Source organism: Polypterus senegalus, chromosome 12 (genome assembly GCF_016835505.1).
Source record: "Polypterus senegalus isolate Bchr_013 chromosome 12, ASM1683550v1, whole genome shotgun sequence".
Lineage (NCBI taxonomy): Eukaryota > Metazoa > Chordata > Cladistia > Polypteriformes > Polypteridae > Polypterus > Polypterus senegalus.
The window spans coordinates 158,842,413-158,865,264 of NC_053165.1; the positions used below are offsets into that span (position 1 = coordinate 158,842,413).

General features: G+C 44.0%; 1 protein-coding gene across 1 annotated transcript in view; it reads right to left on the minus strand.

The window, feature by feature from the left end:
• Positions 1-323: 323 nt before the first annotated feature.
• Positions 324-22,852, minus strand: part of rfx1a (regulatory factor X, 1a (influences HLA class II expression)) — a 27,211-nt gene continuing 4,682 nt past the window's right edge. The window contains exons 3-18 of the mRNA XM_039771384.1: positions 21,860-21,963; positions 19,264-19,356; positions 10,871-10,966; positions 9,570-9,664; positions 9,153-9,471; positions 8,888-9,069; positions 8,058-8,177; positions 7,847-7,968; positions 7,467-7,585; positions 5,235-5,344; positions 2,129-2,280; positions 1,845-1,942; positions 1,555-1,704; positions 794-1,002; positions 541-694; positions 324-338 (exon numbers count right to left, since the gene is read on the minus strand). Of these exons, the coding sequence (XP_039627318.1) occupies positions 324-338; positions 541-694; positions 794-1,002; positions 1,555-1,704; positions 1,845-1,942; positions 2,129-2,280; positions 5,235-5,344; positions 7,467-7,585; positions 7,847-7,968; positions 8,058-8,177; positions 8,888-9,069; positions 9,153-9,471; positions 9,570-9,664; positions 10,871-10,966; positions 19,264-19,356; positions 21,860-21,963 (2,138 nt within the window). The remainder of the gene's footprint in view (positions 339-540; positions 695-793; positions 1,003-1,554; positions 1,705-1,844; positions 1,943-2,128; positions 2,281-5,234; positions 5,345-7,466; positions 7,586-7,846; positions 7,969-8,057; positions 8,178-8,887; positions 9,070-9,152; positions 9,472-9,569; positions 9,665-10,870; positions 10,967-19,263; positions 19,357-21,859; positions 21,964-22,852) is intronic.

Here is a 22,852-nt window from a genome sequence, read left to right on the forward strand (position 1 = left end):
TTTGTGAAAATTCTTATTTGTGTCATTCTCCAAACTTTTGGCCACGACTGTAGAATCAAAACCAGGCCTCTACATCTGTGAGCCAGCAACAATAATGACTGCATCACCATGTTGCTGTGTCTAAATTTAAATTTATACTTTTTTAAATAATTAGATAAAAGTTATTATAAAATAAAATTTCACTGCCAGAATCAAAGCCACATCACTAGAGCTGTGAACCCGCAGCAGTAATGAGCGCACCAACATGTTGATCATGGCGACATGTTGACCAAGTAAGAATTTCACTTTACTCTGTACATGTGACAATAAGGGTAACAATAAATCTAGACATTTAAAACCTGCATATAAATAAATTGGCTAAAAACATCAAAATTACATATAAAATATTTCAGACAATTCGCATCTTTCAGGAAGTATTCAGATGCCTGCGCATAGGTTGCTCAGCTTCTTTAGGATTGGCCAAAATGTGACAGCATGATAATAATTTCCCTAAGAAAGTTTTGTTCAGTCCCTCCTCTGCCCCAGTATAGCACCACTTACCTCACCCATGACAGCAATGGGTGTTTCTCCTTTGGCCTGTGCTACTCTGTGCTCAACCAGATAATACATGTATTCATCGTACAGTAGTCTGATGAGGTGGAAGGAGCCAAAGCTGGCTGCGCTGCGCAGGGTCAGATCCCGGATTACCATAGAGCTGCAGGAAGAGAGGGAAGTGCCAGTTACTAAAGGAAAACTGAAACCGTACCGACAGGAAGGGGCTGGGTTAGCGGCACGTGGGTACAGACGTCCTCACCTGTAAAACGACCATTTAAGTAAGAAGAGTTTTGCCGCCTTTGGGAGAGCAGGACTTCCTTGGTAGGGCTTAAGGACCTGAGAGACTACGCCATCCAGCCATGCTGCCCACTGCTCCAGGGAGTTCTGCTGCTGTAGGGTGAGCTTAAAATCCTGTTCCAAGCGCTGCACCACTCCATCTTCACAACGACACACCCAGGACGCCTGCTCCTGGATCAACACACAGCAATGAGAGATTGACAAGACACAGGACCAGCCCTTACACCGCGGTGTGAATGCAATGTTTCTCTTAAATCCAAACGTGGTCCGGATGTTGACACTGAGTGATCTGAGTGACCTCTACCTGCTACACTATTCACCCCCTAAACTGTGAGAGGATACATGTGCTGGTTTGTGACCAAGACACGGGTCATGTAAGGTGATGCCAGTGGTTTGATGGGTCTGTAGTTATGAGTTGGCACACACGATGGATTTGCTTCTGAATCAGATGTGTCTGTCCATGGCTGGGGTCTGGCATTTCGAAGTACAGACATGGCCTGCTAATATGTTTCCACATAGTTTCAGAAGTGCCTGCCTAAAAACTGGACAGACAGGCCGTAATAAGCAACCAAACAGGATGCAGAAGCAGTTGCTTCTTCACACAGAGGTGACTTCTGGCACCGAGATGGTAGAGCAAGACAGCGTTAAATAACATGCTAGTAAGGAGAGTTCACGGCAACCCCTTATTTCAACAGTAATGTGCCTCCAGCAGCTGCACCTCACCTGCACGTTGGCAAAATCCACTCGGTTCAGGTCACTGAGCATCTGATTGATCTGCGCTGTGTTCTGCAAAACAGCACGTGCCGCCTGAGCCAAGTGATTCAGCGACGTGTAGCGGCGGAGAGTCTGGGCAAAGGCACTCGCAGAAGTTACCTGTGGGGAAAAAACAGACAAAATGTCAGCCAGTCTGCACTTACACTTTAGCCCTGCACCTGTTTGCCAGTCTCTCTAGACTGACTGCCACTTTGGCACACTACGTAGCACAGTAGCCCTAACCACGCCAAGTGTTTCACCTTGACCCGGACCATCTCCTCAGGGATGTTCATCATGGCATTGGTTAACCAGCTTTCCAGACTCTTGGCAAAATTGCGTATAGCTTGCGTTAAGGCACCTGTCATCGAGTGAAAAGAAAGGAATACAACATTAATTGCCACAGTGATGTAACACACCCTGGGCTGACTCAAAGCCATGAGGGTGTCAGAAGATTGAAGTGTGATAAGACCTTGAACCAGCACACACACACACACACAAACACACTATGTAATCTTTTTTTTCTGGAATTATCTGGTTGACTTACTGGGAATGGGTCTCAGCACATCAGGAATCAGGATCTCTACCAGCCCCTGATAGAGCATGTTGTCACACTCCTTGGTCCACCTCAAGACAGGGTCATATTTACAGAGTACAACCAAGCAGGCTTTGGGCAAGCGCTTCTCCGATTCATCGTGGCTGTGGGTACAAAGACAGCAAAACAGTCCAATCTGTGTCACAGCTAACATTCCAGAGTCTCAGGACTTCAGGGACCTTAAAGCCTCCATCTCATGCACAAGCATCAAACTAGTAGGACAAAACCAGAATGAGTAACCAGAAAAAGAGAGCAAAACAAAATTGTAGTCAAAAAGGTTGTGAGGGTTAAAAAACAGAGAAACAAACCTAACACTAGGGCCCAGTTGAATTAACTGAAGCTAACCGGCACCAAGTGCATCCACTAGGGCAGGGGTTCCCAACTCCAGTCCTGAAGGGTCCCAGTGGCTGCAGGTTTTCATTTATTTATTTTCTTAATTAGTGACCTGTTTTTGCTGCTAATTAACTTCTTTTGAATTAATTTTAATTGATTTGGTTTTTTTTTTTAAATATGTTCCCTTAATTGTTTCTTTTTCTTTAATTAGCAGCCAAACAATAATGAGATATAAAATGAGCCAAAACAGGACCAGCAAACTGTGTCCATCATATAATATCTGAAAATAAAGAAAGGTGAAGGTCTGAGGAACGCTGATCTGCTCAGGTCCACAAAACATTTTAACGGTGCACTTACAAAAGAGAACAATCAAAAGTTTTGGAAATGTCTGCTATTGCACAATGAGAGCAGCAACAAGCCATGGAATTAAAGAACGAGTTTAATTAACGACAAAGACTTTGCGCCTGATTAAACAACCAGTTGGAGTTTGAGGCCCTGACTTCATTGGTATTCTGTTGGCTCACTCATTTCACGTTTCATTTCAGTTTGGGTTCCATTTAAGGAAAGAAATTAAACAATTCAGAGGAACGATGAAAAAATTCAAGGGAACAAATCTTAAACATCAAGTCAATTTAAAATTAATTCAAAAGAACTTCATTAGCAGCAAAAACAGGTCATTAATTAAGAAAAGATTTAGAATGAAAACCTGCTCCACTGCAGCCCTCCAGGACCAGAGTTGGAGACCCCTGCACTAGGGGTTAACTGAAATTGCAGACATTCAGATATTTATACATCACACCCCATAACATCACAGGCACAACTGATGCTGTCACATGATCCATGACACGTCACGATAATAATGGAATTCAAGACGATAAAAAAAAAACAACTTTAATTTCAACTCGAAACATAAAACTAATAACATATAAAAACTGAAAATAGCTCCAAACCTCACATATAGTCAGTCATTTTTCAACCCACTTTGTCCTAAACAGGGTTATGGAGGTCAGCTGGAGCCTATCCCAGCTAGCATATGGTGCAAGGCAGGGAACACACCCTGGACAGGGTGCCAGTCCATCACAGGACACACCCACACACACTAGTGCCAATTTAGGATCACCAGCTCACCAAACCAGGATGTCTTTGGAGTGTGGGACGAAACCAGAGCACCCGAAGGAGAGCCACACGGATATGTGTGAACATGTAAACCACGCAGGGAAGACCCGGGACACGAACCCTGGTTTCCTTACTGTGAGGCAGCCAGCAGCATTACCACTGCGCCACCGTGCCACCCATATCACATATAGAAATATGTAAATTCTACACCTACTTAGAATGCATAATATCTGATTGTAAGGACTACTACTGATGTCTTAATTGTTGTCATATTGATTAGGGTGCCAGAGTAAAGAAAGACTTCATTTTGGTGAGTTTGGGTGAAATTACTTTAATTAATATACCACTTCGTCAACTTCAAGGTGTGGCGATGCGGGTCTTGCTCCATGCTGCCATCTCTCCTTTGGGAGCCTCTTCAGCCCGACACTGTCGGTAGTGTAACCGGATGAGCTGAACAATGAGGACACCAAACGAAGCAAGGGGAAGGAGCAAAGTGCAAAAGTGCTTTTATTCAATAAAACAAATATAAAGTGCATTGCTCAAAACGTCAATAAATAAATAATCCATTAAATCAGGGAGGTTAAAACAAAGTCAGGAAGCTGTCCTTTAAAAAATATCTGATGCCTTTACCTTCTAAACTGGCGGCTGCCCTGCTCATCCCATACAGGCCTTGCAACAGGGGAGTCGCTCTATCACTGCAGGTGCAGCTGACCTTCCAACCTGGTCCGGAAGGCCTTCCATCCCGTGGCTAGGTATAGCTCTCTCTGGACTGAGACTCGACTTCCCCAATGGCCAAGGCGGTCACGCTAGGGATCAACATCCAAGCCTGCACGACTCCCGCTACCTTCTGCAGCGAGTCATCCTCACTACTGGTCACTGGAGCGACCGCTTGCTACTGCCTGTCCACTGAGTATTGGCAACACACTCCACCTCAGGGGCTCTTCTCCCAGCTGCCTGCTTTCTAGTGAACCTGCTCTCGCTCGCTCCCACATCAGCTCTTTGCCTCTAGCTTCTTCTTCTTCCTCCTCTAACCTCCGCTCTCTTTTTTGATCGCTCTCCATACTCATGCGCCTACTATTTATAATGGGGACGTGGCACAGGTTCAACGATTGGCAGCTCCCGACATCAATTACGGACACGGGCGATCCTACACCTGTGCATTTCAGTGCAGAAATGCCCATGCCCGCATCGTGCCTGGGAACCGCACTGACCACACTTGCACGCCCCCTCCTTAAGCCGCGAGTGTGGTTATTATTTATCTAAGCTCGCTATTCATGTCCCATTATATCACACAAGGAAGCAGTGTTTGTACCTCCTAATTTGCTTACTGTTTAGAAATCACCATTTAGGACAGAAAAAATGAATAGCAGTATTCCTAAGCAAAATTATTTGCTTTCATTCTTCTTTCCTTAGTACAGAGGAATAGTACCACCCTTTGCTCTTTAAATACATGGTGTCTGTTATGTCACCAATTGAGGCACACTAACCATGCTGTAATGAGACAAAGTCTCCTATAAGGAAAAAAGCAATGCGAAAACAGTGCTGTCATATGAGAAAAGTGACGAGCAGAATGAATACGATGATAGCACATGTACAGTATATCACTCACACAGACAGGGTGGAGGTGTCATTCGTTTGGCTGTCATTGAATCTCCAGAATGTTTTCCACAGGGTCTCCACCAGGGTGAACTGTAGGTTTATCATGACATCCAAGATGGCCTGCAGGAAGAGAAAAAATGGAAGGGTGAACTCACATGCTCAAAGTAGGACTGCACTTACACAAATAATTCCTCCAAAGCAGCAGCCAGACATCAAAAAAAAGAAAGAGATTAAGGTGGACGGAGACACTGCAGCAGGATGTGAGAATGTTCCAGCAGATCCTGACAGCAGTAAAAGGCCATCTTATGCAAACACGTTTAACAATAACGTTTGGATTAGAAGCCACCTGCAAGTATCACCCCAGCTAATGAGCTCTGTTCGGCCACAAAGACAGGGGTAGGGTTGAATGGACAGTATAAGCACAAGCTTGTTATGACTGGTAGTCCCAAAGCATTTACGTCCCAAACTGTTCTTCCAAAAATGCCCACTAGAAGGGGAAATCACATCAAAAACCCCAGCAAGACACAAAAAGGATCTTGTAGAATCTTTATTAAATGAAAGTTTAAGATCACAGAAAAATGCTCTTCAATAATAATGAAGCTGAGTGGAACACAAAGTCAAAAGGATTTGCCCGAAACAATAAGGTAAAATAATACAACCAGAGTTCCCAATACAGTAAACTAAAAACAAAATAAAAAACCAAGCATGAAGTTCATCCATCCATCCATTATCCAACCAGCTATATCCTAACTATAGGGTCATGGGGGTCTGCTGGAGCCAATCCCTGCCAAAACAGGGTGCAAGACAGGGGTAGGGTTGAATGGACAGTATAAGCACAAGCTTGTTATGACTGGTAGTCCCAAACCATTTACGTCCCAAACTGTTCTTCCAAAAATGCCCACTAGAAGGGGAAATCACATCAAAAACCCCAGCAAGACACAAAAAGGATCTTGTAGAATCTTTATTAAATGAAAGTTTAAGATCACAGAAAAATGCTCTTCAATAACAATGAAGCTCTGTGGGACACAAAGTCAAAAGGATTTGCCCGAAACAATAAGGCAAAATAAAAAACCAGAGTTCCCAATACAGTAAACTAAAAACAAAATCAAAAACCAAGCATGAAGTTCATCCATCCATCCATTATCCAACCAGCTATATCCTAACTATAGGGTCATGGGGGTCTGCTGGAGCCAATCCCTGCCAAAGCAGGGCGCAAGGCAGGAAACAAACCCCGGGCAGGGTGCCAGCCAACCCGCAGAAGTCAAAAAGTTTAAAATATCACAAAGCACACTGAATTTACAAAAAGGCAGAAGAACACACCACTCGCTAGTACATTCAACATGAACCACAAGGAACTGTGGAAGACCCCCTGGGTTTATAGGGTGGAAGGCAGTTCCTTTTGGTGATTGGCAGGTGGCCTCACCTCTTGGAGGACCACCTGCAAAACACACGGCACATGCGTTGAACAAAAAAAAAAGCAAACAATAAACAAAAGTAATATTAACATATGTTAACAACTCAAAATGAAACAAAAAAGACATAAAACAAGACTTGAAACCCTGACTGAGATGTAACAAAGCCGGTAGCACCAGCTGTTAGCAGGTATAAGCATGTCAGCTGATGACTTGTGCTGCTCACTCCAGTTGATACTAAGCTCTTTTACAGGGTTCTCCCCAGTACAATCATGAAAAAACCATTTTAGAGGTGCACCCAAAATGCAAAACACCTTAGTTGAGAGTATAGAGTTTTCTGGGTAATCCAGTTCAGGTCAGGTACTGGTACAGCGCCTTGCCGCACCCACCACACGATGAAACAGCTCGGGATCCTTGTTGGCAACCCCCCCTATGTAGACACACGGTTCAGTCCCACCTTCCGGAAAGGACCCTGTATCTGCCTCAGCCAGGTGTTACGTGGGCATCCCCTTGGCCTAGTCTAGCCACTCGGCCCCTCAACAATGAGGATCCTGTGAACTGGATCACCCTCGGAGAATCGCGCCACATGGTCATAGTGCCCTAACTGACACACCCTCATAAGTAATGTGCCTCATTCCTCTCAACACCTAAGTAGTTTCCGTATTTCAGAAAATGCTTAGAAATGTTTGTGAAAGTAATAGCTTGTACCATTTGAAAGTGTCACATTATAGTGACACCTACTGGATGAAAGGGACCCTAACATGTACCAAAAACTAACTGAAGGGCAAATGGCTCAGGTGGTCTGGAACAGACCAATTTCATGCACCCACCTCACAGTGCTCCCGGTACAGCACTTGAAAGGCCTTAATGTGATCCAGGGCAATCCCATCTGGCAGTGCTTTTCCTTGGAGGTCAATGTCAGTAAACTCGGGCAATGCCCGAGACGCATCTGTAAGGACAAAGGAATCAGGCAAGAATGGGTTAGTGAAAGAGTACCAACTACACGGGACACGACCTCCCCACAGATGGAAAATGTTGGTGCAGGAGGTACACTAGAGTGGTCAACAGTTGTCATGCGTCATTTAGAAAAATATAAGGTGGTACATTTTGTAGTCATACAAGTTGGGCGTTTGGTAAGGAAAGGTAAGCTGAATAATCAAAAGACACCAGCAGCCCAAAGCTTTATTTGGGGTTAGAAATGTTGTCTCACCAAGGAATTGCTGGTACTGCTGGACTTGGGCGCTGATGTCTGAAAGGCCAGAACTCTGCTGCTGCTGATTGCCCAGTGCCATGCCATTGGTCATGCCCTCCACCTTTTGCACAGGTTTAAGTCTGTCAAAAATAACACAAGAAAAGAAGAGGCAATGAGGTGTCCATGTCTCTTCAGATATTTCTGCCGTCCAGCATGCAGCAGTACCTACCTCTGTTTCTGGGAGAAGGGCTGCTGTCTCATAGCTAAGTGTTGCTGGTCCTCCATCAGCCTTAACAGTGGGGAGCTGGCTTTAATTCGAAGCCCATAGTAGTGGTACTTGGAGTTGCCTCTGAAAGATTAAAAACACGCATGGTGAGGGCCGTAGATGCGAAAGACACCCTGCTACATATCCTGCCATCATTCCAGACTAGCTGTCTGTGCCATAGCCATGAACACTGGGGAGTTAACTGTGAGATAAGTGACCAGCCTGATATGACTCAGCTAGTCGTCTGTGTCTTGTATATAATATTCTGGGGGTTAACTGAAAGGTGCCATCGGCTAAACTGACCTGGGTGGGCTGTGACTCGAGTGACCAGCACGATGACTTAAGTAGCCATTTGTATCATCTGTATTAACAGCTGGCAACTGCCCTGCCCAGTGGTGTGACAGAGAGAGATTTCTGTTCGGCCATTTTTACAACTGGCTCTTGTTCATGCACACCTTTGATCTTTCTGAATCCATATGTGCCATTTATTTTTATTCATTTACCTGTTTTAAATGGTGTTCATTATTTTCGTTCCTGTCGCATCACCATTTTGAATTGACCATTTTCTCCGGGTGTGCATCAGGGTCATGAATTATTTCATATAAAAGACAGTGACCTTGTTCTTTGCATTATCCAAGCTTGTGGATACCCTGACAAAACCTCTCAAATATTTTCTTGAATCCCTCTCTGATGTCCTGCCATCATTCCAGACCACTTCTATTTTTGACAATTTCATTGCATATTACCCTATTGCATGGACCACACCGAGTGCCATGCTGTACTAATCTAAATACCTGGTGCCAAGCCGCCTGGTGCGCAGCCCCATGAACACTGATCGGATCAGCTTGCCAAATGAGGCGGCATTGACGGGTTCGAGCTTCTGTTCCTGGCAGTGCAGCAAGTAGTGACAGTAGAGGGTACTGCGTGGCAGGCTCACTCCCTCTGCTGTCTCATAGTTGTCCACCAACCACTGGACCTTCAGGGAAACATAAGACCTTTCAATTAGGCTCCAATGCCAGTGTGCAGTTTAGCTTGTTGCCCCATGGCTTTGGTACTCACTGTGGCTGGAGAGGCGCGGGTTGTGTGTGAGTAACTCTGACTGGTGCTGCTCAGCATGTATCCTCCCTGGATGACGTAGCTACCTCCCGCTGTGTTGGTAGCCTGGCCCGTGCCCGCCGTGGTGCCTGTCGCAGCACTGGGGTTGGCAACAATCTGGCCACCTGACACATACATTGGCACAGTGCCCCCAGTGCTGGGCACGGCCTGTGAAGTGACTGGCGTGCTGACTTGAGCGGTTGCTCCGGCAGGCTCGTAATAGGAAGCAGGGGTCGTCTGAGTGTATAGGGAGGTCTCTGTGTAGGGGTAGCTGCTGGAACGGCTGCAGGGCGGAAAGGAAGGAGACAAAGGTTAGTGAGGAGAGGTGAAATGTATACATTACTCCATGTGGCATGGCAGGCGTTAAAGATGAGCTCTCACATAGTGCTAGTGGTGTAGCTGGCATCTGCTCCTTCGACATACTGCACCTGGCTAGAGTAGACCTGCTGAACTGGCACCTGCTGGAGCTGCTGCACCTACAAACAAACAGAGGGCAGAAGATGAATAGACTAAAGGGGCTGACACAACTCACCCTGGAGGCTCCCAAAAAAGAACATTAACCCTAACAACTCCCCCAAACCCACCACCACAACACTCTCAGGATGCAGCAGACCACACACTTACACACAGGCCCCCTGAACACTCACACTTCTAAAGGAACAGTACAGTCTTTTAGATGCCACCTTAACAGTACCACTGCGCCCCTACAACCCACCAATCAGGACACACTTCATACTCCAAAGGCAGGACATTTGGCATGGACAGCACACCACACTCTTTTCTGGGATGCACAGTCCAAGCTGCCAGCCACTTCGGTGACCATGCAGACAGCTTCTCGCACACAGCCACCTCCACGACTTTTGAGACTCTATGCCCATCTCCCCCAGCCACTTGGGGTCGGGAGGTGACCTTTAAAACAGGATAGGTGGCTGGATGCCATGGGAATCGGACTTTAGATGGTCTCTTAACAACTATTTTTTGCTACCAACCAACACCCAAGCCTCTCCCAAACTGCCTATGAAGCAAGCAGGAAGACCTGTAGAGCTGACCTGGTGGAAACTAATCACCTGACCACTCACTCCAATGGCAGTTTCCTCTACACACCTCAAAGTCACCAGGTTGGATGACAACAGTGGTAATGCTAACCACACACAACAGTATTTGCAACAAGGCCTGCTCTCCGACACTTGGGCTCGTTGTGTCCATGATTGAAGCTGCACGTCCAGACCACTAAGCTCTAAGTTTGATAAAGGGGGCTTAGTGAGTCACACTTTGCTGAGGTCCTGGACTTCTGCGGCAAGGCCTCTATATTCCTTTCTGACATTTGCGTTTTCCTGGCACTGCCTATGGCTACTGGGCTGCCTGGTTCCCCCCACCCTCACTGCACTCTAGGATGACAGTGACAGAAAACACAATGACAAATGGCAGACAGCCAGCTGGACATTCAAATAAAATCAACAAGCAGATGAAGAGATGTTTACAGAATGAAAGGTGGTCTAACTGGGGAGTGTCATGTGACTGGCCTTCAGCTAAATACAGTTCAGATGGGGTCTCGATAAGTCACCATGGACTTTACAGATTCTCCACTGACTTCTATTTTAACATCCAGCTCTACTAAAGTGGTCACTGGCAAGTTTATATCCAACAAGAGACGTGGCCAGCTGTGTCTGGAATCACCTTACCTCTTGAGATACATGAACCTGCTGTAGCCCCGGGATGGCCAGCTGCTGGACCTGTGCTGTCTTTGGAGTCTGAGCTGTAGACTGGACCACAGACCTCTGTGCAATACACAAAAAAGGAAGTCATGGTCAGAACCAAATTGAGGTCCAGCTGTTCCTACGCCAAATGTGAACACCTTCATTGGTGAGTAAAAGCTCTCCACTCTTTTCTTTCTTTCTTTTGTTTTTTTTTTTGCCTTGTGATAAAATTCATTTTATCTGGCTGGCCGAGTCACCTGGTATGTCCAGTTACAGCCAGGGGTTTCCTGTGAGTTAAGTGATCACCTTGACCACTGTCTGGGGGGCTAAATGCCCTTTTTACAAACTGCCTGGGGTGCCTTTAAGTAAATTGACCACTTCTGATATGACTGTGACTGAAGTGACCAGCCAGCTGGATGTGACTGAACTAGCTGTCTGTGCCATAGCCATGAACACTGTTTTCCTGGGAAGGTTGTGACATAAGTGACCAGACTGATAAGACTCAACTAGCCATCTGTGTCTTGGACATAATCTTCAGGGAGTTAACTGAAGGGTGCCATTGGGTAAACTGACCTGGGCAGTCTGTGACTCGAGTGACCAGCACAATGACATAACTAGCCAAATGTATCTTCTTTATTAGCAGTCGGCAACTGCCCAGCCCAGTAACTCTGGGAGACAAATACAAGTAAAGACGGCCATTTCTGATATGAGTGTGACTGAGCTACATTTCTGTTTGGCCACTCGCTCTTGTTCATGCACTCCTTTGATCTTTCTGAATCCACTGGTGCCATTTAGTTTTATTCATTTATCAGTTTTAAAAGGTGTTTGTTGTTTTTGTCCTCTGCCACATCACCATTTTGAATTTACTATTTACTCCTGGTTTGCAACAGGGTTGCTATCGAGTAATATCCAGGGCTGTATGTCGCACAACGTCATGAATTATTTCATACCAGTTACAGTGCACTGCAATACACTTGACTTGAGCATTCCTAGTTTTCATCCTCCTTCCCTGTACGTTTATCATTCGTTTGCTCAGAGGTTCCTGCGCTTGCTGCTTCCTGAGCTGCTCTTCTTTTCTCTAATCTAGCAGCCCGCTTCTCTTCTTCCATCGCCATTTTTGCATTAAAACTGGTTTGTTTTGCAATTACTTAGTACGTTTTCCTTAATTTTTCACTTAAGTCTTCAATCTGCCTCAAGAATGATTTAAGACAGGGGTGCCCACACTATATATATATATATATATATATACACACTCACCTAAAGGATTATTAGGGACACCATACTAATACGGTGTTTGACCCCCTTTCGCCTTCAGAACTGCCTTAATTCTACGTGGCATTGATTCAACAAGGTGCCGAAAGCATTCTTTAGAAATGTTGGCCCATATTGATAGGATAGCATCTTGCAGTTGATGGAGATTTGTGGGATGCACATCCAGGGCACGAAGCTCCCGTTCCACCAGATCCCAAAGATGCTCTATTGGGTTGAGATCTGGTGACTGTGGGGGCCATTTTAGTACAGTGAACTCATTGTGATGTTCAAGAAACCAATTTGAAATGATTCGAGCTTTGTGACATGGTGCATTATCCTGCTGGAAGTAGCCATCAGAGGATGGGTACATGGTGGTCATGAAGGGATGGACATGGTCAGTAGCCCGTGGCATTTAAACGATGCCCAATTGGCACTAAGGGGCCTAAAGTGTGCCAAGAAAACATCCCCCACACCATTACACCACCACCACCAGCCTGCACAGTGGTAACAAGGCATGATGGATCCATGTTCTCATTCTGTTTACACCAAATTCTGACTCTGCCATTTGAATGTCTCAACAGAAATCGAGACTCAACAGACCAGGCAACGTTTTTCCAGTCTTCAACTGTCCAATTTTGGTGAGCTCGTGCAAATTGTAGCCTCTTTTTCCTATTTGTAGTGGAGATGAGTGGTACCGGTGGGGTCTTCTGCTGTTGTAGCCCATCCGCCTCAAGGTTGTGCGTGTTGTGGCTTCACAAATGCTTTGCTGCATACCTCGGTTGTAGCGAGTGGTTATTTCAGTCAAAGTTGCTCTTCTATCAGCTTGAATCAGTCGGCCCATTCTCCTCTGACCTCTAGCATCAACAAGGCATTTTTGCCCACAGGACTGCCGCATACTGGATGTTTTTCCCTTTTCACACCATTCTTTGTAAACCCTAGAAATGGTTGTGCGTGAAAATCCCAGTATCTGAGCAGATTGTGAAATACTCAGACCGGCCCGTCTGGCACCAACAACCATGCCACGCTCAAAATTGCTTAAATCACCTTTCTTTGCCATTCTGACATTCAGTTTGGAGTTCAGGAGATTGTCTTGACCAGGACCACACCCCTAAATGCATTGAAGCAACTGCCATGTGATTGGTTGATTAGATAATTGCATTAATGAGAAATTGAACAGGTGTTCCTAATAATCCTTTAGGTGAGTGTATATATATATATATATATATAAAAAACGCACGCGCGAGTCGGAGACCGCGGAAGGATCTTAAAACACCTGGGAAAACATTCGCCGGTAGGGAATGGCGGGGGGCTAACTTTCTTCCTGTGCTTCCTTTCAGAAAAAAAGACGCTCCGCCACCATAAGACTGAGTTTTGCCCGCACTACGTCTACTTCCGCCCTTCCTCCGCCATCTTTCCTGACGTCATCGATCCCATCATTCCTCACGGCTCCTTCCCAGCATCCCTCCACTTCCGGCTCCTCCTCTTTAAAATGGCCGCGACGCCATTCCCAGCCGTCGCGTATATGAACTGTATTGTTTATATTTTTTTGACCGTTTATTTTGAGTATATTGTGGAGTGCCGACAATATACGGGGCCGGAAAACCTCAAACCTTATTGCTGTCTCCTCCTATCTCTTTTACAATATATTATATATACTGAGTATCAGAGGTGGGTAGTAACGAGTTACTTTTACTCCGTTACATTTACTTGAGTAACTTTTTAAAACAATTGTACTTCTAAGAGTAGTTTTACTGCACCATACTTTTTACTTTTACTTGAGTACATTTGTGAAGAAGAAACTCTACTCTTACTCTGCTACATTTTGCAACACTCGACTCGTTAGTTTTTTTCCATTAGATAAAGTCTGACAGACAATCTTCAATCTCCTCTGTGTAGCGGATGCTGTCAAGTTGCGCACACGCCTTCCATTGCGTCTCCAGCTTTGGTGCAAGGTTACGGATGTTCCCCAAATCAAGGCGCTGCAGCTTTGAGGACAGATGCTGCATTTTTCATTTGAAAGCATTAACTGAACTAATCATATTGACCCTGGTTTCTCTTTTCCTTGCAGCTGTAAATTAAACTCATTCAACATGTTGGTCAGATCGGGAAAAAAAATGCCAAGTCTAGGCCATTGATCGTTATTAAGTTGCTTGTGTTCTGCATGTTTAATGACAAGGAGAAAATTCTTTATCTCTGGCCAGGGGCCTTGAAATCTCAGCAGGAATTTCTTCCTAGCCATCTTCCTCAACGAAGGCCTCTTTTATCATCTCTCCATCTTGGAAGGACTTTTTATGCTTAATGATGGAGTGACTCACCCAGAATGATGCTTCAGTGTGTCTGCCTTTGCTTTTGAATTGATCCGAGTGAAAAATGACGGCTGTCCGATTAACTGCGATTTTAGTTCTCTCTCCTTTCTCTTTCTCAGATCACTTTTTGGAAGGAAGTCAGTTTCGTAGTTTTTATGAACAATTCGAAAGTGCCTTTTTACATTTTCCTTCTTTGGAATAGCAATGATAGATTGACAGATCAGACAAACGCACTTCGATTGTGACATTGTGAGAGAAAAAAATCCTCTTCCAATTCCACATCCAGCCCATAACCAACAATCTTTAGTCAATATAAATTGGAAAGCTAACTAGATGCAGTAGCTGGCGCATTTGATCTTGCGAGCGGGATGACCAGTGTGTTAGAAGAAAAGAGATCTCAGACTGGCCGCCCTGTATGTCAATCAGGTGGCAAATGCCATAGGGAGGATATATGATAGACTAACATTTAAAAAAATTTTTTTTGAATGCAATGCGATCTACCTGCACTACCTCTCCAATCTATCGGTCGATCGCAATTGACATGTTGAGCACCCCTGATCTAGGAAAAGCCTGGGTTGCTGCTTAAAGAGATATTAGTGAGGCCAGCAGGGGGTGCTTACCCTGTGGTGTGAATGGGGATGCCAGTGCTACCAGTGCAGTGATGGGGCACACCGTGCTGTAAAATGGCACCGTCCTTTAAATGAGACATAAAACTGAGGTGCTGACTGTGGTCATTAAAGATCCCTGGGCATCTTTCGTAAAGAGTAGAGTGTACCCTGATGTCCTGGCTAAATTGCCCACCAGAGCCTGGTCATTCTGGCCCCCTAATCACCCCCTGTCTCTCTCAGCCCTCCAGCACCTAACAGCTCATGTGTGCTGAGTGCACTGGCCCTAAAATGGCCGCCATCACATCATCCAGGTGGGTGCTGCACATTAGTGGTGGGTGAAGTGGCCACTCACTGAAGTGTATTGAGTAGTGAGACAAGCACAATATAAATGGAAAGAATTCTTATTTTTAAATTATATAGCACCCCTCACTAGTGAGGTCTCATCTGGAGTTCTCTATTCACAGTTCAAGGTTTTTATTTGGTCATGTTTACGTAAGAAAATGTGAAATTTTTGCCTTTTTAATTGCATCCAATAACAGACAAAAATGAAATAAAACAAACATACAGAGACAAGACAGGTTCAAATTTACACAGAAATTCGAAAACAGATATTTTTATTACAATTACTTCCAGCAGTTTGTAAGTTCATTTTATCTAGAATGGGTACATGAAAAATACTTGATACTTCTGATTTTTTTATTGTTGCTATTATTATTATTATGGCTGATATTCCTTGTTAAAAGGATGTATGGCAACAAGGGAGAAAGAAATTTCTGGAGCAATTTGTGCGGGTTTTGAAAGCAACTCTCCTCCCTGATTTACTTTAAGTTCAATGGGTGTCTGTCATCGGTTGAGTTGATTTCCTGGTTTTCCAACATTGCCCTCCGATGCTCACGCCCGCCCACACACACACACACACACTTCCCATATCCTCCATGTCAGCCCCAATCATCTTAGCTGCATGTCTGGGTATCTACCGGAACTTTAAGTTCTGGTTTGTGAGTCCACTAAACCAGGCAATGACAAGACTTGCTCACACTCCAGTAAAAGGGCAACCATGAGCTCCTTGGCCACTTTAACTAGTCCTGAGTTTATCGTGAAGAAATAAGCGCTGATTGTATGTACACCAATGGTAGCGCTGCTGTCTTGCAGTAAGGATAACATGGGTTTGCATCCCAGGTCCTCGCTGCATGGAGTTTGCAAAGTGCTTTGAGCAGTGAGAAAAGCACTATAGAAATGTAAAGAAGAATTATTATGATTATAATATATATATATATATATATAAATGTCTACATGTGGAAGTGTGTGTGTCTGTCTGTCCGGTCCGGAAGTGCGAGGCTACAGAATGAAGCTGAGAGAAAGTGACTCCGTCGCCAAAGTGAGGCCACCGAGGAAAGACAAATGGGAGGGGAAACTCGCTTGGCCGCTGATAGACAAGGGAGGTGAGCCAGTCTGCAAAACGAAACCGCCAAGTCTGCATTTCAATTTATTTTCTGACGATTTCAATAGTTTCTAGGAACCCAGGCTTACACAGCTAGTTGTTATATGTTTTTATGTACAGCGGAACCTCGGTTTGCAAGTGTAATTCGTTCCGGAAACGTGCTAGTAATCCAAAGCACTCCTATATCAAAGTGAATTTCCCCGTAAGAAATAATGGAAACTCGGATGATTCGTTCTACAACCCAAAACTATTCATATAAAAATAATTTATACAAAATATAAAGTAAAAATACATAAAACAAATTAACCTGCACTTTACCTTTGAAAAGAATCATGGCTGGTGTGAGTGAGTTTCTAAACTCTTGTGGGATTCCACCTAATGGGACAACCGGCGGAAGAGCGTCCCGAAGCAACCGCAGGCTCCCAGCGCTGTACCAGTTCGCCGTAAAAGCGAATCCGAAAAGATTGCGTACATGCTATAAGCGCCTGCTATTGATGGGTAATACAGGAACATTATACTGTAAATGCGCAGGGCACAGTATTACTTGGCCACTAATCTGGGCACGACCCTGCCTGACTGCTGTGTCTGTGTATAGTTAGTGGCAGATCCTGCTACAATAAATAACCGCGCTGTTCCTGTTTCAAGCGGAGTAAAGCTGGTGTCGCTAAAGTACCGAGACTCAGCTTCAAGTTTTGGGGTGCAAAACGGGGACTCACACGTTACAACACACACAAATGGTCACCATGCTATAGTAAACAGTATACGCTCGTACGGACTAAAGGATTGAGGCACGCCGACTCAGACGGAGAATGGGAGATGATTACCCACAATCCCGCAGCGAGAGAGAGAAGACCCATCAGCTCAGTTGTGATCACATGGCGCTTGGCAGACAAAGCGTATATGTACTGCTCGTTTATCAAGTCAAAATTTATTAAAAATTTTAGCTCATCTTGCAAAACACTCGCAAACCAAGGTTCCACTGTATTTGAATTCTAGACATTATTATAGAACACCATTTGTGCCAAATTGAAATACATAAAATGGCAACTTATGAAATAAAAAGTTGCATGCAAAAGTACAGCGACGCATATAATGCGTCAATAAATTATTTTTTATTATGCAATACTAGGGGGCTCTGCCCCCTGCTTGCTTCACTTGCCAACCCCCGGGCCGGCACTACACGCTAGCCCCTTTGTGGCTCTGCCGCTTGCGTATGGGGATGCAGATTTTGATTTTCATGGGAATTGTTACATATGCATAATAGAACTAACTATTTTACATTACAGTGAGTAATTAACCATAGTAAAAAATAATTAACTTTCAAATTATTAAGTTTTACTATGTTTCGTGTTGCGTTAGAGGTATTCGTTGCGAAATACGATTTTGTTATGTTTGGCTTTGAAATTAACACGTAAATACTTTTTAAACTTACACTTTTACTGTAAAACTTCAGTAAAAACAATTTTTTTAATTGAATTTTCATCAATACCTCATTGAATTTTGATTCTGTGTTTGGACTTACATCGTGACAATGCAGCATATAACTGCCTGTGAGTGAATATCGTTTCTATGAAGTAAAATTATTTTTTTGAACGTTTGGCTATGAGATTTGTTAATTATATTTGCAAAAGCTCTTCTAACGGGAAACTGCAAACATTTTAATACAAATGGCATATCAAGATCTCCTTTGGTGTCTAATGTTATCCCCTAAAAATGTACTACATTACCTTTCTTGGATTCATCCTTCTTTCTACAGTAATTCGGCCAATGGAAGACCAGACGGTGTTAACGGTTGTAGATGTTCTTCATGATTTTGAAAGTTGATGTTTTCATCTTCCGCACGATCACCGCCCACTGTTTCAGCAGTTTATTGATACGCATTTAACCAATTTGCCGTGTAACCGATTGACATTTTTGGCATTAATTTGTTTGACTTCCTTGTTTCTCTGTGCTAGGATTGTCCGTGTACTTATTTTTACTGTTGATAACCCTTCATGATGAATTTCTTTCAATGAGATTTGGACATAATACGTCTTCTTTGATTATGAACTTAAAGTGAGGAAAACGTTAACATTTATAAAAGCTGAGAGAGCAGGAAATGTGTCTGACAAAAGCATTTACACAAATGAGAGGTGAGTGGACTGTGGGTGTGGGCCGTTAACTGGAAATGGTGGAGGGGGCGGGACTTGAAAAAATCTCATGGCCAAAGTCTCGTCTCGTGGGACTTGAAAAATCTCTTGGAAAAAGTCTTGTCTCGCCCCAGGATTTTTTTATATAATAGTCATTATTTTACTGTTACAGGTTTTATTTCATAATGTCATTATTTGTACAGACTGTTTTTCTTTCACATTGCGACTTTTCCGAATGGCTTTTTTGATGCCAGAGCTATTTATTTCCCAATGCCTTCTCTCAAATCAAATTTCAGACTTGTGCCTTCTCAGCTATGAGTCAGCTCTCTTTCAAGACTTCCTTCAGACTCTGAGTTTATTATAAAATCAACAACACACGCAACTTACAACCTGGTGGTGCCACTCAGTCACTAACCCATGCAAAACCTTCACTGCTTTTCTTATCTTCTGACCAGCGAGACTCGTCGGGGTCTTGTTCTTTCTGCTGCACCCATATGGCAACGCGGGTTAGACAGGAATTTCTCCCTTAATAGATTAGTGGTGGGCCTAAATAGACTGCTGCCCCCTTAGTGGCGCCCATTTTGTCCTGATCGCCATCAACATTAGACACGTTTAAGCCATACAAACCTGCCTTCTGCCTTACCTGTTGCTGAACTGTGACTTGCTGAACCCCCGGTAGCTGGAGGGGTGTCACTGCGGACACTTTGGCGGATACGTCCCCTTGAACCAGTAGGCGCTGCAAGATGCAAAAAAGAGAAAAGAGGAGCGTCAGTGCCAGTACTGTACATGGCCTTATAATGACACTCTGAAAAGTCCCATTTAAAACAAAGCCAGAATACATCCTGGCATCCCTGGATAATTTCTGGTAGCCTTGGACAAGTTTAGAGACATCTTCTTCTAGCCCTGGCTCGCCTATTCAGTCCCTCCTTGGAGTGTGGCCCTTTCAAATGACTAAACGTAGCACTTTGGCCAAATGAAAGGGGGTGTGTTCATAGTGGAAAGGCACTATATAAAAGTTTTTTGACTTTGTGTGATGTTTTGTAGTTTTCTGATATTAACGCAAAGTGTGCCCCAGAAAAAAAGAATAATAATACTACTAGTGGAAAGCACTATGTAAGAATGATAGATAGATCTAAAAAAAGTACTACACAATACATAAATCTCAAGGCACTATATAAAACAGGTCTAAAAAAAGTATAATAGATAGGTGAAAGGCTCTATATAAAAGATAGATAGATCACAAAGGTACTACATGATAAGAGGATAGATATGAAAGGCACAGAATAAGAATGATAGACACATAAGTGAAAGGTGCTATATAAGAATTGTAGATCTAAAAAGACACTATGTAGACTGTAGTTGTACAATAGATACATGCAATGAATTATATAAAACATCAGAAAAGTACAGTATGATAAATGGATAGCCATGAAAGACACCACTATATTAGATAGATAGATAGATAGATAGATAGATAGATAGATAGATAGATAGATAGATAGATAGATAGATAGATAGATAGATAGATGAAAGGTACTATATAATAGATATGAAGGGCACTATCTAATAGATAGATGGATGGATGGATGGATAGATGGATAGTGCCTTTCATACTCTATCTATCTGATAGATATGAAAGGCACTAAATAATAGATAGATGAAAGGCACTATATAATAGACGTACACATATGAAAGACATTATCTAATAGATAGATCTGATAGAGAGATGGGTAATGCCTTTCACCTGAATCCATCTATTGTTTAGTGCCTTTCCTATGTATCAGACAGATAGACAGACAAACAGATGGGAAAGGTACTATATGATAGACAGATAGATGTGAAAGGCACTATATGATAGATAGATAGACAGATCGATAGATGATTCTAAAGGAAAAATGAATTTGCTCCACCAGGAACATACGACATAAAAATGGTACAAAACAGTAAATGTAACTGGAAGCAGAATGCCTGAGCCACAACTGTACACACAATAATAGAATAATAAGAGGAAACACTGACCCTATGCCACCATATTGAGAGTGAAGATGTACAGTGCCTCCCTTTGGGTCTCTTCTTGTATTGTAAACTCGTTAATTGCTTTGCATGGCATCTTCTTGTGGTGCCCGTTATGAAAAGCACTATAACTATTACTGACAGGCTGATTTTATATGTAAATGTGAAGCAGGTCTTCATTAGGCTGAATTTTTGCTAAACACATCAGCTAGCAGGTTGGCAGTGACCAGATGCAGCCTGACATTTTCATTTATATACACACTGGAGCACAATTCAAGGTCGGGGCTTATCCCATCTAGTATGCGGTACACTTAGGTATTAGTGCCTGTGGATGATCAAAATCCAGTGGAGGCAGAATGAATACAACCCACCATTAATTATCTCATCCTACTTATTCTATGTCAATGGCTACAGTCAGGTTGAATGCTGTAACTAACTCTGGACGAGTCACCAGTGTGTCGCAGGGCACCATCACTCACACTAGACTAGAGCAACCAGTTAACTCGACCCACATGGAGAAGAACAGCAAACTCCGCAAGGTGAAAACAGAACCCAGTTTCCCATAATGCCCTCCAAATTAAACTGAAATAATGTCCTTAAGTTTAAAACAAGGCTGGTTGGTGACTTTGGCATGTCTGGGATGCTGCTTGGTATTAGACAGCCTGGTCAGCCCTGCTTGGCATGTTGTCAACATAGGCATCATCAGGTAAAGTGGAATGAAGAGTGGTGATGTGTTGCATGTTGATTAGGACAAGTAAGACTATCACTGGACTCTATACATTTGACAAAAAATACCCCACATAATGTCTCTCTAGGAGTGTGGCAGCGTGCATAGACACGGTGCTCAGTGCTTTGTGTGTCTGTCGCTTTTCATCATAATGACATTTTGCTGGATGAATAATGTCTACAGTCGGAACGATCTCCTGCCAGCAGAATTATGTGTGGCATGTTGTGTATATTCTTACAGTTTGTATGAACCCTTTTTGCTTTGAACTGATAGGCTGCCATTCAATTTCATTGTACATTTGCAGTTTCATCGTATATGTGCAATGATAATAAAGACTTATAATAGTATGATGACAATGGTGATGTGGATGATGATATCCCGCACGTCCCTGGACCTTAACTTGTATCGTATTATGAGTGCTGTGGTGATGATGCGGTCCATGATAGGCACTCTATAGAATAAGGATAGATGATCTGAATGCTGGCTTGCACCACTTTACCTGCTGCGAGACTTGCTGCACCACTTGGGTAGGAACGCCAGTCTGGACCACCGTGGGCGGGGAGCCGGAGTCAGAGACCGTCTCACTGGGCCGCAAGGCACCTTCTGGAAACACAAGAGAATGAGACAAAGGTGAGCAGAAAAAGAAAACAGACACGTCAGCACGGGCAGGCGTTGGCCGAGGGTCCACGCAGCCACTCTGCACACCTAACACCTGCCGTGATGAGCAATCACGATCTCACAATGGCTGTCTGAAAAATAATAATAGGTCACCTGGTGAGACGGCCTGAAAATGTGTGCCGCACGGCGACACAAATCCTCAAGTGTGCGTACGTCTGCTTGTTTACAAGCCTCATGCCTGGCATGAGAGCGCGGGTCTCACTGGGTAACCTCCTGAGCCCACCGATGAAACTACCCTAGCAGCTTTGGAGAAAAACGACTGGGCCGTCTGCACAACAAAAAAAAAGCACACACACAGACACACACACACACAGACACAAAAACACCAGTAACCCAATCCATCTGTTTATTGATTCGTTTAAAGAAGGCCGTGTTTTTAAAATGAGACCACAGTACTTACGCCAGCCCTCCATGTTACACAGCCAGCTCTGGTAAAACATTACGGGAAGATGCTGAATGAAATGTGCGCCTGGCATCTGGGAGCGAGCACAGCAGCGAGAGACTTGGATCTTCCAGCTTTTTATAGAGGCTCACAGCCTTGGAGGGCTAATCTCCTGGGCTGATAAAAAACCCCTGTTCATATAAACATGGCTATCAAATTGGGCTGGGAAGGAAAAAAAGATGCGCACACACGTGCCCGCCGAGGCCAGCCAGGTAAAGACTTCCCACCTGCGATTTCTGGCGGAGAGACGGCTGGCGGCCATCTGCGAGGAGCTGGCCTAAACTTTAGTGAGCTCCACTCCTCCACATGCAGCCTGTCCTCGCCTCAGTCCTGTCATTTAGACGCTACACGCCGCTGAAACTAAACCCCGGA